The 12191-nt window shown below is 39.2% G+C and overlaps 1 protein-coding gene and 1 long non-coding RNA gene across 2 annotated transcripts in view; both read left to right on the top strand.

The window, feature by feature from the left end:
• LOC129347590 (putative proline-rich protein 21) overlaps positions 1 to 1255 on the top strand; it is a 1615-nt gene extending 360 nt beyond the window's left edge. The window contains exons 2-3 of the mRNA XM_055005294.1: positions 14 to 51; positions 150 to 1255. Of these exons, the coding sequence (XP_054861269.1) occupies positions 14 to 51; positions 150 to 1255 (1144 nt within the window). The remainder of the gene's footprint in view (positions 1 to 13; positions 52 to 149) is intronic.
• A 1690-nt stretch (positions 1256 to 2945) lies between these two features.
• On the top strand, positions 2946 to 6277 carry LOC129347542 (uncharacterized). The gene is made up of 3 exons (XR_008599684.1): positions 2946 to 3481; positions 4316 to 4464; positions 5775 to 6277. It is a non-coding gene; the product is annotated as an uncharacterized LOC129347542 (long non-coding RNA).
• Positions 6278 to 12191: the final 5914 nt, after the last annotated feature.

Raw genomic sequence — 12191 nt, 5'->3', positions numbered from 1 at the left:
GTTTGTGTCGTAGGTGTGTCACTCCATTCTCCAACCAGTCCACCTGCATGTGTATGAACCCCGGTTCTTCATGTCATTCTCCATCAGATCCTTCTGTTTGCTGCTGAGGTTCATTTGTTTCTCATGTTGCTGGTTTCATTGTGCTTCAGGTTCTCTCTTTTCTCATGTTTTGTCCTGCCAGCGCCTTGTCATTCCTCCAACTGTTGTCACCTCAGCTCACCCGGCCTGCCTCGTTCTCATCTCCACATTCTCATCTCCACGCTCTCATCTCCACGTTCTCATCTGCACACTCTCATCTCCACGTTCTTATCTCCACGCCCTCATCTCCACGCTCTCATCTCCATGCCCTCATCGCCACGCTCTCATCTCCATGCCCTCATCTCCACGTTCTCATCTCCATGCCCTCGTCTCCACGTTCTCATCTCCATGCCCTCATCTCCACGTTCTTATCTCCATGCCCTCATCTCCATGCTCTCATCTCCACGCCCTCATCTCCACGCCCTCATCTCCACGCTCTCATCTCCACGCCCTCATCTCCACGTTCTCATCTGCACACTCTCATCTCCACGTTCTTATCTCCACGCCCTCATCTCCACGCTCTCATCTCCACGCTCTCATCTCCACGCCCTCATCTCCACGCTCTCATCTCCATGCCCTCATCTCCACGTTCTCATCTCCATGCCCTCATCTCCACGTTCTCATCTCCATGCCCTCATCTCCACGTTCTTATCTCCATGCCCTCATCTCCACGCTCTCATCTCCACGCCCTCATCTCCACGCCCTCATCTCCACATTCTCATCTCCACACTCTCATCTCCACGTTCTCATCTGCACACTCTCATCTCCACGTTCTTATCTCCACGCCCTCATCTCCACGCTCTCATCTCCACGCCCTCATCTCCACGCTCTCATCTCCACGTCCTCATCTCCACGTTCTCATCTGCACACTCTCATCTCCACGTTCTTATCTGCACACTCTCATCTCCACGTTCTTATCTCCATGCCCTCATCTCCACGCTCTCATCTCCACGCCCTCATCTCCACGCCCTCATCTCCACGCTCTCATCTCCACGCCCTCATCTCCACGTTCTCATCTGCACACTCTCATCTCCCCGTTCTTATCTCCACGCCCTCATCTCCACGCTCTCATCTCCATGCCCTCATCTCCACGCTCTCATCTCCATGCTCCTGCGACCTTCTCAGCCTCCTGTCCGGTCTGCCACGGCCTGCCATCCTCCATCTCCTGCTGCTCTGAGAGCTTCAGCATGTGCTCACCTCTGTATCTGAATGTCCCATCTCCGTTTATAACCTTCAATCAGCAACATGGATGAAGCTCATTCAAAAATAGGTAAAATTTAGAGCAGAGGCTTCTTTCTTCTGTTGCCTTTTTGTATAAAGAATCGTATCAGAAGAAATGAGATACACACTTTTTCACCCACAGACACAGGGGAAAAATACTTCTTTTAAAACAAACTGAATGTTCAGAGCAGTTTTTAATGTGTTGTATAAAATGTGATTCCTTGTAAGGCACAGGGAACTGAACCACCTACGCCGGCAGTGTTGAAATGAGCTTTAATTCATCACAGAACTAATTTTTCAATGCAGGCATCTGTGGAATTTTTTTCTAAATTTGAAAATTTTTAAACCATCTATCTCTTGAAAAACAAGCGGCATGGAATCCCAGCGTTCTTCACCTCCGGCTAACAGACAGAATGGGCTCAGTGTTTGGGGTGAGCGGGGTTGTCAGTTTGACCGCATGGCACTGTGTGGGAGTACAACAACCTGCTGTGTGTGTGTGTGTGTGTGTGTGTGTGTGTGTGTGTGTGTGTGTGTGTGTGTGTGTGTGTGTGTGTGTGTGTGTGTGTGTGTGTGTGAGCCTCAGGCAGACAGCAGGAATGTGTCAGTACAGTGATGAATGAAGCCGAGGCCACAGTGCCCTGTGGACGAGCTGCACCATGGGGCTCACCTGCACCGTGGGGCCCACCTGCCTCCGGGCTAAAAAAAAATGTGAACTCCTGCGTGAGGTTTGTGTCTCGCCACCAGGGCAGCTCGGCCTTAACGAGGAGGACGGATGCTGCGGCGCTACAGAAAGCTAATGTTTCCTCTGGCAGCCAACACGCAGTGCTGAATGGATCGCTGTGAGGAGCAGCAGGCGAACGCTGGCTCACATTTGTCTGTTATTCTGCGTCAGATACCAGCAGCTATTCCAGCAGCTGATCCCACTGAGATGCTACATGGCTGCCCACCTTATTTTTTTTGCTTTGTTTTTAGAAGTTCAGCTTGTTTATGTGAAGTTATTGAACTAAACCAACCACCAAATCAACTAGAACTTTAAATTCCTTTGCAAAAAATGACTTTTAACCCACCTGCTGTCTTCATTTATGGGCACCAAAAAATATTATTTGTCTGAAAAAAATCCAAAAATTCAGCCAAAAATTCCCCAAATTTCTGAAAATGTGCAAAACCTTCAGGAAGAAAATTCCAATAATTCCTTAAAAGTTTCCCTCAAAAGGTTTTTTTTAAATACCCCAAATTTGGCAAGAAAATTCTTGTAAATATTTTCAAAAAATGAGTAAAAATCTTCCAAAAAAATCCTAAAAATATCTAAAGTGTAATTTTTTTAAAGAACATTCACAAAAAAATCAACCAAAATCCAATGAATTTTACTGGATTTTGGTAGTTTTTTTTGTGAATGTTCTTAAGAAACGTTTTCAACATTTATTTTTTTCCACCATGATCTCATTGGCCACCCCGTGTGCCCCCCCAAAATTTTCTTTGGAAATTTACATTACTGAACCTCCGATTTCCGACACTCTTGAATGCAACTTTGTTGTCCGACTGCAACTGAATGCACCAATGACGTTAGTTAGATCTTTTGATTGTATTACGTTTGGATTGGAAGAAGCTTTGAAGACATTTCCTGATGCCGGAGGAGAACACGAGCAGCTTTGGACCTTTGAGAGAGTTTATGGTAAGTCAGTAATTTTCTAACTGCACAAAAACTAATGAATCGGGATGAACTTGTGATGACACAGTGAGTCTGTTACTCAGGTTTTATCCAGAATGTAAAAATCAATTTTTTATAACCTCACAGCCTCAGAGCAGACAAAGCTTCACGCTTTGCCCCCCCCCCCCGGATCTCTGGCGGCCCCCTGGAGGCGGGGGGGCGCGGACCCCATGTTGGGAACCACTGAGTTAGAAGATGGTGAAAGTGCAGCTAAAGTTAAGTTACCGAAACTACGGATAAGCAACGTTTCCTTTTACTTCCAGAAAAATAAAAGCCTCATATTTGCTATTTATTAAGAAAATCACTAAAAGCAACACTTCTACCAAGTTTGTTTTAGTTTGTTGGTATTTATCAGAGCAGTAGCACATTTTCCACGGTTTTACTGTCCGTTGTCTTGTTTTAATCAGTTTTCAGTTCAGTAATTCAGTCCTTCGGCTGATTGGACCAACAGACACTGAAGGACTCCGACAGCTGGTAAGTAATAAATGATGTTGACGTTAATGTAACGTTCAGGAAACTTAAATGTGATTAAAACAGTAACGTTAATGTTCTAGTTGTCAGTAATCGGCTTTAATTTGACACTAAAACAGACTCTGATAGTTTTAAATGACATCAGTTTCATTAATTTGTTGAAAATTGTCTCATTTGTTGTTGTGATGTTGCTGCTGATTCATTAAAACCAGATGATCCGTGTTGAAGACAAGTTTAGTTCTAGTATCAGAAGTACAAGAAGGAAAATGGAAGTTTAGTTCTGCTATGTCAAAGATTTCAGGAATAAAATAACTAAATGAGTCTTTATGCCTCAAACTTTATTTTACAATAATGAAATAATCATAGATAATAAAAATATAAATAGCAGAGAAAACCTGAGAGAATAATTTCCTGAAAAGTCTGTGAAGGAAAAGCAGCTTTTTATCCTGAAAGATCAGAGTCAGCTCCAACATCTGCATCTGACAGCATCAAGTCAACCAGAAAGAAAAGAAAAAAGAAAATGACTTCTTTCTGATCACATCTGTTCCGCTGCTCACAGGCTGCTGCTGCTCACATTCTTCACATTTATAGTCCACTTTTAAAAGTTCAGCAGACAGGTGCTCTGCTTTGGAGTGTGACGATGTCGTCGGTGATGTGGAGAGTGAAGTTTCCGTTTCACCCACAGCGTGCTTTAGGACAGCCGGGTCGGACTTGATGTTTGAAAAACTGACCAACAGCTCAGATTTAACTGTCTGTAGTTCCATTTTGATGGATGTTAAACTTTCACTCAAAGCTGCCAGGAGCTGGGTCTTTAAAATAACCGCCGTCTCATTACAGAGTGAAAGTAGCAGTTCCTCCTGAAGGTCAGAGATTGCAGCATCTGAGGGCCTCTTCAAAAGAAGACGTAGCTGATGAAGGTATTCTGGAGCAGGACCAGAAAGACCACGACCAAGCAGCCTTGAGATCTTAGGCAGCGTCTCCCTCAGGTGGGTGTCAACGGTGTTCACTGTCAGGTCTGTGGTAATCCCGTCAAAAAACAAAACAGAAAAAAATCTAGATTATTAATCAACATGTAACCAAAGCACTCTGTGCATAAGGCCATAGTATAGGATGTAGTTCAGAAAATGTCAAAGTACAGTAGACTTTTCAAGAATAACATAGTATGGCCTGTAGTTCATAGTACAGCATGTTGGCAAGAAAAAAAAAACAAAACATAGATTATTATGTGGTTCAAAAAGCGCAAAATGATAGGATGCTGCCTAAAATTGTCATGTATGATATGTGGTTCAAAAAACGTCATAGTGCAGTATATTGTCAAAATAGTATGTAATTCAAGAAAACATCAGAGTATAATATGTCATCTAAAAAATGCCAGAGAATAATAATTTCATTGCACAAGTAAAAGTAAAGTAACTTTTAAAACTGTTCAAATTCTGCTATGTTGCTAAAAAAAAACAAAAAAAAAATAAAACAAAAAAAAGTCACAGTAATATGTCAATTAAAAAAGCCTATAGTATAGCGTGTCGCCCAACAAACATCATAGTATAGCATGTTGGCAAAAAAACCCCATAGATTATTATGTGGTTGAAAAAGCGCAAAATGATAGGATGTTGCCTAAAATTGTCATGTATGATATGTGGTTCAAAAAATGTCATAGTGCAGTATATTGTCAAAATAGTATGTAATTCAAGAAAACATCAGAGTATAATATGTCGTCTAAAAAATGCCATAGAATAATCATTTCATTGCACAAGTAAAAGTATAGTAATTTTTAAAACTGTTCAAATTCTTATATTGCTAAAAAACAAAAAAAAAATAAAACAAAAAAAATCATAGTAATATGTCAATTAAAAAAGCCTATAGTATAGTGTGTCGTCCAACAAACGTCATCGTATAGCATGTCGCTCTAAAAACATCATAGTTTAGCCTTTAGTCCACAAAACGTTGTTATGTCCCGGCTGTCTGAAGTAGATGAGGAGCAACACAAAAACAGTCCAAACGCTGGTTTCCAGAGGGTTAGACCAGAATTTATTTGAAAGAGTAAGTTTACAACAACACAACATGTGAGGGGGTTAAAAGCAAATGTGTGTTAGTAAAATAAAAATAAATAAACAGAACTAAAATTGAACTTCACGCTGACATTGATGGTCATTCCAACCAGGAACACAGTAAAAGATAATCAATACGAAAAAAAACTCTTCCTGTTCACCTCTTAAAACCCAAAAACACACTGCAGTAGCACCCTAAACTAAAACTAACAATGGGTTCCCTGTTTTCCTTTGTGAACAATTCAAAGGTCCCTCTCTATCTCCCCACACATCCACCAACCACTGGAACACATCTCCAAAGTTCTGCTGGACCAGCTCAGCTTCCCCTCAGAAGAAGTGCTGCCACCTGCCAGATGAAGGAGCCTTTTGAGAGGCAGCTGGCATCGTGATTGGACTGTACTTTGGTCTGTTCCAATCCAGCTTCAGCTCCAGAGACGGCAGGCGGGACGAGTCAACGGAGGCCGGGTGGACGAAGGCATGCAGCTGAGTACAATCCAGAAAACAACAGAGGAGGAGTGCAGCAGCCCAGAGCCAGAACAACCAGAGTAGCATCGTATGTCTCTTAGAAAACATCATAGTATAGCCTTTGGTATGAAAAAACACCATCATATACATCGTATATTGTACAAATAACAAGTCAAAGGAAAGAGAGATACACTGTAGAATTGTAGTAATTGTGGGCTGACTGATTTACTGATTAGCAGTATTTTATTTTTTACTGATTTACGGTAATAAATACATTTAAAAATGGTGCTACGTTGGCTCTGAACCTTTATCTACCTGTGGTCGCTCTGTCTTCTGGAGTGATTTGATTGGTTATACGTCACAAATAAAACTCCTTTAACTTAACATCTGTAAACAAAACAAAAACGTATCAACAAAGTTTTCTGTTAGAGTTTGTGTTCTTCTAAGTTTAACTCCAAGATTTTAAATACTTTCATTTACTGCAAATGAATATCTACTCCAAATGTCTCACTAATAATCATTATCAGCCTTAAAAACCCACAAAACACCCCTCTATACTCGACCACACTTAGTACAGTCCGGCTCCCCCTTCTATAAATCTGCTTGGAATCTTCCACTTCCTGTTTGTCAAAGTGGCCTTCTACCTGGACAGGTTTTGTTGGAGCTCATGCAACAAACATTTTGGGTAACTGCACTTTAATATGGATGGATGGCACTGAATTAGAGTCTGTTTTAATGAGACTGAGTTCAGATGTGTAGCTCTGTCATTAAATAGGAAATCATTTCCCAGAATTCACAGAGAAAAGTCTGAAACGTTTGCTAGGTTAGCGTCCCACATGTTCTTTGGCTCAGCTAAAGCTAACTCTCTCCAACTTGTGGATCTCTTGAGTTGCTTGTTGTTAAAATATCTTGCTAGAGGTGCTGAAGCTCAGAAAGTCTGAGATGTTTGTTCAAAATAAGCTCATTCTCAAGTCTTATCTGAACTGTCCTCTTTTGTTTGAACTTTCCCTAAACTTAGGAGTTAATGACAGAGCAGCACATCCAGACTCAGTATCATTTATGTCGAGATTAAACTTCAGTGTCATTCATTGATGTTAAAGTGCAGTTTTTCAAATGTTTGTTGCACATGCTCCCAACCAAACCAGTGCAGGTGGAAGACGATGTGAAGAGAAAGCTCCAGAGGATGAATATCACACATTTATGTTGGAAATAAATGTCCTTTAATTAGACATTGTCATGCAAAAGTTGGATTTCCCTTTAATGATGTTCAAATCTTTGTTGAGTGTTTTGTTGATGTTGGTTTCTAAATGTTTTCTGACACTCGGCCCCAAAGATTAAAACCTTCTACGGCTGACAAGCTGCAATAATTCACACATTATCAACTATCTTTCTCACTAAACTAAGATAAAAAGTGAAAAACTGCCTGATTCCTGCATCATAAATGTAAATCTTTTTGGTTTTTATGACAGTAAACTGAATATATTTGGGTTTGACATTTTATAAACCAAAACAAGAAATGAATTACTGGAGAAAACAATCAACAGATTAATGGACAAAGAAAATGTGTTTTCCAACATATATGGCTGAATTACTCCAACATTACAAGATACATACAATTTCAATTCAATTTTATTTATATAACGCCAAATACAGGTCAAATTGTCTCAAGATGCTTTATTTTTATATTTTTTTTGTCATATTTAAAATATGACAAAGTTAGAAATTTAAAGCTCTTGACTAGTCCAATTTATTATTTGGTTTTTAAGAGACTAATTGACAACTAAAATAACTTTCTCCACTAAAACTAATAAACATGAGGTCAAATAGAAGGAACAGTTTTAAATACTGCAGTCCCACGACGACAAGAATAAAGTTTGTCAACAAAAACTAAATCTGCTGGTGGATTCCATTAAAGTCCTAATAAATGATAATAAAGTGTGATACTAAAGGTTTGTGGTGCTAAAAATCTCAAGGATGTCAAGTTGAACATCTGGATGGAGGTTGATAAAAGTTGACCTTCCTTCATTTCTCTGGAGCGACTCCATGGATTTTATGGATGGTGGTTAAAGACCTGCTCTTCTAGTGGTCTTCCTTCTAGTCACTGTAAAAAGTCAGTCCATCCTGGCCGACTTCAACACCTCTTCATGACAGCTTGTTCTGCCTCCGATCTGGTGGAAACTCCAGAAACTCAGGAAAACCTGTTGAGACTCGAAGAACTCGTGGAGACTCGAAGAACTCGTCGGGCGGGGGAAGGTGTGGTGGGTGGTGGGGGGAGGTGGGGGAGAAGAGGGGGGAGGCCGCCACCCACCTCCCCACCTACTCTCCGCCCTGACTCCACCCAGACTCCGCCTTGGCTCCACCCATGTGGTCACTTCACCAACTACGATGTCAAAGGGACGACGAATTTATTTCTTTATATCCGATCTGTAGCTCAGTGAGTTAAGGATTTGCCTGTGGAGCGGCAGGTCGCTGGTTCAAGACCAGACCCTTCTTAAGTTTTTCTCAAAATCCTGACAAAGACAAAGAAAGAAAATTGCCGGTGGTGGGTCTTGAACCTGCGACCTTCCACTTGGTAGTCCGTCTTCTTATCCCCTGAGCTATCTGCTCAGATACTAATTCTTCTTTTTTTTGCGCATTTATCATCTATTTTTTGTCGTTTTCGAGTTTTTTTTTTAATTCGAGTCTCGACTCGACCGTTTTTCTCAGGAGGTTGGGCTTCAGCCTTTGTGCTGGAGGGTGGAACCCTCAGTTCCAAGAATTTCCAAAGCCTCCACACCTCCCGAGTCCTCAGGACCTGAGCTTTCACACAGTCTGAGGGCTGAAATTTTCTAAGTCCCACAGTAGTTCTCTGTTAGTTTGAACCTTCAGACAGTCCAAGGACTGAAATCCTCTAAGTCCCACAGTAGTTCTCTGTTAGTTTGAACCTTCAGACAGTCCAAGGACTGAAATCCTCTAAGTTCCTGAGTAGTTCTCTGTTAGTTTGAACCTTCAGACAGTCTCAGGGCTGAAGTTTTAAAAGTTTCTCAGTACTTCTCTGTTAGTTTGAACTTTGTGGTTAACAGAAGCCTTAAAACTTGTGACCATGAGTCTTGATTTCACATTTAGACCATCAATCTGAGTTCTTCTCAGACCTTCACCTGTGGGTTTTTTTAGAAATCCTCAACAAACTTTAATTCTCTTCATTGAACAGTAAAGTTTGTGGAGATCAGAAGGTAACATTAGTTTGATCAATGCCTTCAACTACTAGTAGACTTTATCTGGAAAGCAGTTTTCTGAAATGAGTTCTTAGTAAATCTGTCCACAATCAAACCAAGAACATAGAAAGACGAAATGTTTGAAGAAACAACTTGATGTTTTCATTTCAGACTAGAAAATGCTTTAAGACTTTTATCTGTTTTTGCTCTTTTTGATTGTTTTATTGTCTCTTCTGTTTAATTTGATCTTCTAAAGTTTAACTGGTGTCTTTTCAAATGTTTTGTCTTTAGTTTGATTCTTCTTAAATGTTTAATTTTGCTCTTTTCTCACCTTTTATTATTTTCTAATGTCTGATTTGATTTCCAAATGTTTTGTCTTTTTAATGTTTAATTGTTTTTTCAAATGTTTTTACCGGCTTGTTTGAAAAATTCCTTTTTCTTTCCCGATGTTTAATTTTTTGATTAAATCTTTGTTAAGGTTTTTCTTTTTAAATGTTTTACCACTTTTTAATGTTTCATTTTCTTTTCAAATGCTTCATTGTATTTTCTGTTTAATTCCTATTTAAAGTTTTGTGTTTAAGATTTAATTTTCTAATTAAACATTTAATTTTTTAATTAAATGTTTTGTCTTTTTAAAGGTTTAATAATCTAATCAAATGTTTTGCATTTTTAAAAAATATTTAATATTCTTCTTGTTTACTTGTATTTTTTAAATGTTTAATGATCTTAAATATTTCATCTTTAATGTTTAATATTTTTGTTTAAATTTTCATAATTACGTGTTGTATTTTCCATTTAATTATCTAATTAAATATTTTGTCTCTTTAATATAATTTAATTGTATTTAATGTTTAATTTTCTTGTTAAAAGTTTTATTGTATTAAATGTTTTTTTCCTTTGATTTAATTGCTTTTTTAAATGCAATTTATTTCTTAATCTTTTTTTGTCAAGATTTTAACCCCAACCTTAAAAATGAAATAAACCCTTAAATCACAATGAAAATACTTCTGTTGTCACAATCATGAGTTAGTCAATTATTCAGTTTATCAATTCAACTTTATTTGTTTAGCACCTTTCACACAGATGACAAAACTAAACAAGCAAAGAGAAAAAGCTATGCTAAAACTATGATTAAAACTCAATAAAATATTTTTTTAAAAAAAAGATTTAACATGGTAATAAAATATGTTGTGTCCAGGGGATGGAGGGAGTTTATTGAAGTCTTCTTGGACTCACATGGGAAATCATTTAAAATATAGACTTGATATTCAGTCTAAGGAAACTGGAAACAATATCTCCTGTTTTCTCCTTTAATGAGTTGATTCTTCTTGTGCTTTCAGACCAAAGAACTACAGACTCTTCATAACCTGCTCAAACTCTTGGTACAGGACCTCACCACACGGGTCAAGAAGGTTTCTGTCTCATTTCTACTCTGAAGCTCACCTTCTGCTCAAACTGCTGACAAATGTTTCTGCTGCTCTAAAGTCTGCTCTCCAGAACTTCCTAAAAACTCTCAAAGTCTCTTCTGCTGCAGGTTGCTTTGTAGAACTGTTCCAGAAAACCTCACTAAACCACATGCAGGAACCTCAAGATAGTCGTCCAAATGAAACCATACAAAAACCAAACTAGCACAACCCAAACACTAAAGTCTCCTACAGCCTACCAGAGAACCTCTGAGAACAGAGAATCAGGACAGGAACTCTTACCTTCTGGACAACCAACGCTGGTTCTCAAACAAGAATACAGAATGTGTCTGACCAGAAACCTCTGAAGACTCACTACAGCCAAGATAAAGACACAACTCAGCTGCAGCAAATCCACTAATCACTGCACACATTAGCACCATGCGCTAACTGTGGCTAAAGAACCACATTTACCATGACAACTATCCAGTACAAAGCCCTAAAACACACCAAGAAACACACTAAAGACGATTTTACTGCTGGAAGCTGCAAGCCAACGCCTAAAGAACACACTAAAGCAACGGAACCAAACCCGGTTCACTGGTGAAGAGAAGCAGAGGAAATGTTTGTCTGCAGCTAAATAAAGCAGGAAAACACTGAGCTGCTCAGGTGTTCCTGATAACACCAAGCAGCCACCTGGACAGCCAATAGGAACACAGCCACCTGGACAGCCAATAGGAACACAGCTTACTGGAAGTCCAGAGGGTGGGGTTAGTGAAGGAAATTTAGTTTAAAGTTGAAGCAGAAAGTTAACAAAGAAAGTTGAAAACCACCTTCTGATACCTGAAATCTCTGAGTTTTCACACAAAGAACACCTGAACATGTCAAACTGGTTTCATAGTAGAACCATCATTGTAAAAACGTCATAGTGTGGTGTGTTGCTCAAAAAACATTAGGACCTGGCTGTCTAGAGTCGCCGAGGAGCAACACAAAAACAGGACAAACGCTGGTTTCCAGGGGGTTAGGAGGATATTTATTTGAAAGAGGAAGTTTACAACAACACAACATTTGAGCAGACAAATCACAAAGTCTGTCTTTAGTTCAGCTGAAAATATTAGTTTTTGTCTTTTTTATTGACCAAACTTTTCAGGAAGTAGATGAAGAATAATTAAAGCTCTCATGTAGAAGTCCAACTTATTTTGGATCCTTGTGGAGAGTTTAATCTTAGAGTTTGTAAAGCTGTTGAGTTTTTAGAGTCACATCGATTGTTTTGATATTTAATAACCGAGTCCTGAAATAAAATTACAGTTGTGGATTTCTGTCATTTAGTCTGGACTAAACAAATAACAGCAGCATAAATCTCAAACATCATTATGAGGAGTCTGGATTGAGGTTTCTCACTTGATAATGATCAAAACATGAAATTTAGGTTGGTTTAAAGGAATATTCCACCTTAAATCTTTGACTGTTGGCCTAAAAGATTGGTTTCAGGAAGTATTCCACCTACAAGGTCCTCACACATCCACCTTAAAGGAACATTTCACCAGAAATCCTTGGACATGCACCTAAAATGTTGGTTTAACCAAGTATTCCATCCAAAATC

Source organism: Amphiprion ocellaris, chromosome 19, assembly GCF_022539595.1.
Source record: "Amphiprion ocellaris isolate individual 3 ecotype Okinawa chromosome 19, ASM2253959v1, whole genome shotgun sequence".
Classification (NCBI taxonomy): domain Eukaryota; kingdom Metazoa; phylum Chordata; class Actinopteri; family Pomacentridae; genus Amphiprion; species Amphiprion ocellaris.
Note: the sequence above shows the minus strand (reverse complement) of the source record. Positions and strands in the feature narration are given on the sequence as shown.